The sequence below is a fragment of the Bison bison genome, unplaced genomic scaffold, assembly GCF_000754665.1.
Source record: "Bison bison bison isolate TAMUID 2011002044 unplaced genomic scaffold, Bison_UMD1.0 scf7180017864363, whole genome shotgun sequence".
Taxonomy (NCBI): Eukaryota; Metazoa; Chordata; class Mammalia; order Artiodactyla; family Bovidae; genus Bison; species Bison bison.
In genome coordinates, this window is record NW_011494935.1 from 129,995 (window position 1) to 133,443 (window position 3,449).

Genomic DNA, 3,449 nt, shown 5'->3' on the forward strand with positions numbered 1-3,449 from the left:
AGCAGTGCAGAACATGTGTACCAAAGACCAATAATTTCTAAAATATGAGCTTGTTCTCAGAACTAGTTGGTAAATTAATTTTTAAAATATGTGACAGAATTATTTCCACTGGAGATTCAACAGCTTATTTTCCCAACTATCACAGTACAGAAGGAGGCACCCCATATTCACTAAGGAAAGCCTTTTCCAGATAGAAACAAACTGGCAAAGGACAAAACAGGCAATTCATAGACAGATGAGGAAATATGAGTGGCCAGTAAATTTCCCCTATCAGACTGGCAAAAATTTAGAACACTGATGATATCAAGTGTTGCCCAGTCAGGGATCAAGCAAATGACTGGAGTAACCTGGAGTGAAATGGGATGTGAATTGGTACAGCCACACTCTGGGGCAATTTTGCAGTTTTGGTTAACACTCAAATGGAACTAAGCCTGAAAAATTTCATGGTGTGTTTTCTGCTGCAGAAAAGCACACATGCACAAGGAAGGCAATTTGAAAATGTTTACTGCCAGGTCATATGTGTGCGATGGAACGAACATGTGTACGTGGGTAGTGGCTAACCTATGGCGCCGTCCTTCCATTGAGCCACACGTACAAGATTAATAGGATGAGACAGATTGATAACTAATGATGTGAAAACTCCAAGGCTTATTAATGCACAAAAAGTGGACATTTCAAAATGACATTTAAAATACAAAACCATTGAAAAAAAATGTTTGCAGGATTTGCGGGGACAGACATATGAAAGTAAATGCATAGAAAAGTGGCTGACAGGACACACATCCAACTCACTGAGTCAGCATTGCCTTGATCGGAGACTGGGGTTGAGGGTAGTAGTGTCAAAGGGGATATTAGCTTTATAACAATTTAGTTGTTTCACCAAGGGTATTTCTGTATTACTTATTTGTCAAAAATTAATGTTAAAAAAAGGAAGCAGGCGTGGCAGAAAAACACCCATTATGCTTACAATGAAAACCTCATTCTGCCAGTTACTGCTTTTGTGTTCTCTGGAGGAAAGCCACAATAATCCTGACCTCATTATCTTCATGCGGCAAAGGGGAGAGATCGTGCTCACCTCAGAAATAGTTCTCTATTAGTTCTCTCTCTAATGAGGTGGAGCATTAAAGGCCACATGAAACAAATAAGCTATTAAAACAAATCACCAAGCATATCAGAATGTAGAAATAGAAAAGAGACTGTTCTTTCCAGCTCCAAAATTACCCTGAAACAAAGAAATTAAATCAATTTCTCTTTTCAGCAATTACCCAGAATGGTGGGTACAATCTAGGTTCTGGCACCAGCTGGGTTCCTTCTCTAGCTGGTGGCCTTATCCAAGGTGTTTCCTCAATCTGGGGCTCAATTGTATCATTGACAGAGTGAAGGGTTTGATTTGGCATCCCTAAAGAGCGATTCAGCTCTGATCCTTAATGAGTCTGAGTAGTCTGTGTCTTCTAAAGGGTCATTTTAGAAAAGGCACAAATTGAAAAAACAAAAGAAATCATCCACCAGGCACTGTCTTCTTCAAGTAGGGTTGGAGAAGCTCACTCACTCAGTGTCCAGCCAGTAGCTGGAAAGGTGACCATAGCAACCATCACCAAACCCTCCACACTGCCAGCCCATAGGACAAGATAAGGCCAGGCAAAAACAGTGATAAAGAAAGCGACAGGAACTGCTTTCATTCCATTAACTCCCACACGTATCTGGAGAGAGAGGTGGTTAAATGAACAACTACTATAGGGTCAGGGTAATGAGTTCTTTAATGGGGAGATTTCAGGGAGGACAGGAACTCATAGCAGACTCACTTAAACCAGTTTGGAGGCTACCAGTGGTCAGAAAAAAGCCTGATTTAGGTGGAGACCTGAGAATGCATGGAGTTATAGAGGAAAATAATAAGCAAAGAGCAATAAGACAAAGGCTTGTTTTCTTGAAATACAGGTGTTTTCTCATGCAGCACATCTGAAAGACTCATGTGCAGAAACTAGGAACTGTTTAAACTGCAAGGGACATTCAGATCAGATCAGTCGCTCAGTCGTGTCCAACTCTTTGCGACCCCATGAATCGCAGCACGCCAGGCCTCCCTGTCACTAGATGTTGTCTAGTCCTAGAGTCATAGACTGTGGAAACTGGTCTTATCCAGGTCCCTCCTTTCTTACATGAAAGGGCCATAGTCTTCAGTGTCAAAGGATAATAACCAAGATGTGACTTCAACTCAGCCCACAGTATCCCGTCCTATAACTCAGGATGTGAGTGTCTGCACCAATCCACACCAAGTGTGTACATTTGCATCATCCAAAAGCCGGAGATGATGTGTGGACAATGTAAATCTTATCTGGACACTTGACACCCCGCAAAATAAACCAAGAAGCAAATAAAAAATCCTAAAAATAAAGATAAAATATGATTTATAATAATAGCTCTTAGCAGAACAAATCCCCCTGGCATTTACTGTGCTAGTAACGCCTGTAAAGGACATTTCTTTTCCCCATGTTATCCCATCCCTTATCTATATTTCTTCTTAAATTGCCATTTCTGGTATTAACATAAATACCCCCACCCTAAAACATCCAAAGCAATCTCAGGATAAACCCTGTGTCACAGAAAGGGAGAGAGACCTTCCAAGAAGAGAAGCTGAGTGGATGCAGGAATGCAATGGATTTCTGTTTTATAGATCAGCCATGGGAATCCATCACAGGGACTCCTGGATGGAAGGACTGAGAACACTTACTCAGACAAAGCCGCCCAAGTTCAATCACCAGCCAGAGAATCAGAGGCCCTTTGGACATTTTGGCTGTTTGCAGATGTCAGGAGTCTGTCTGTCTGTCTGTCCGAATTCCATTTCTTATACTCCAGTTAATGCTGACAGGGTGGGACCTTTAGGTTTCATTTCTCTTTTTGCCTCATAATCTTCCCTTTCTTTCTCCTGAATGGCCTCTCTCAATCTGGGATGTATGATGAAATGTGCTGAGTACATTTCTCCTGGCCATTAGTGTGTGTGCAGACACATGGAGTGATGGTGTGGACATGCATGGACTCCGTTGTCCACTTATACAGGGGGTTTCCTACATGTACATGAGCACCAATTTTATGTACATGCACACTCATAAACTGTGGGAACTTGGGAATTTGGCTCTGCTGCCATTCTGGTTTCTCCCTCTCCCAGAACCTTAGCCCCCTTGCCCTAATAATGGAGAAGTAAAACCAGGGTCGAACTCCCCTAGTGGCCCAGTAGTTGAGCTTCTGCCTGCCAGTACTGGGGACACAGGCTTGATCCCTGGTCCAGGAAGATTCCATATGCCACAGAGCCCCTAAGCCCACGTGCCACAACTACCGAAGCCCACCCACCCCTAGAGCCTGATCTCTGCAATGCAAGAAATCACCACAGTGAGACACCTTCACACTACAATAGAGAGTAGCCCCTACTCACCTCAACTAAAGAAAGCCCATGTGCA

At 42.8% G+C, this 3,449-nt stretch overlaps 1 protein-coding gene across 1 annotated transcript in view; it reads right to left on the minus strand.

Moving 5' to 3' along the window:
• TIMD4 (T-cell immunoglobulin and mucin domain containing 4) overlaps positions 1-2,836 on the minus strand; it is a 31,069-nt gene extending 28,233 nt beyond the window's left edge. Inside the window, exon 1 of the mRNA XM_010855272.1 lies at positions 2,726-2,836. Coding sequence (XP_010853574.1) covers positions 2,726-2,783 — 58 coding nt within the window. The 5' untranslated portion in view covers positions 2,784-2,836. The remainder of the gene's footprint in view (positions 1-2,725) is intronic.
• Between the last annotated feature and the right edge of the window lie 613 nt (positions 2,837-3,449).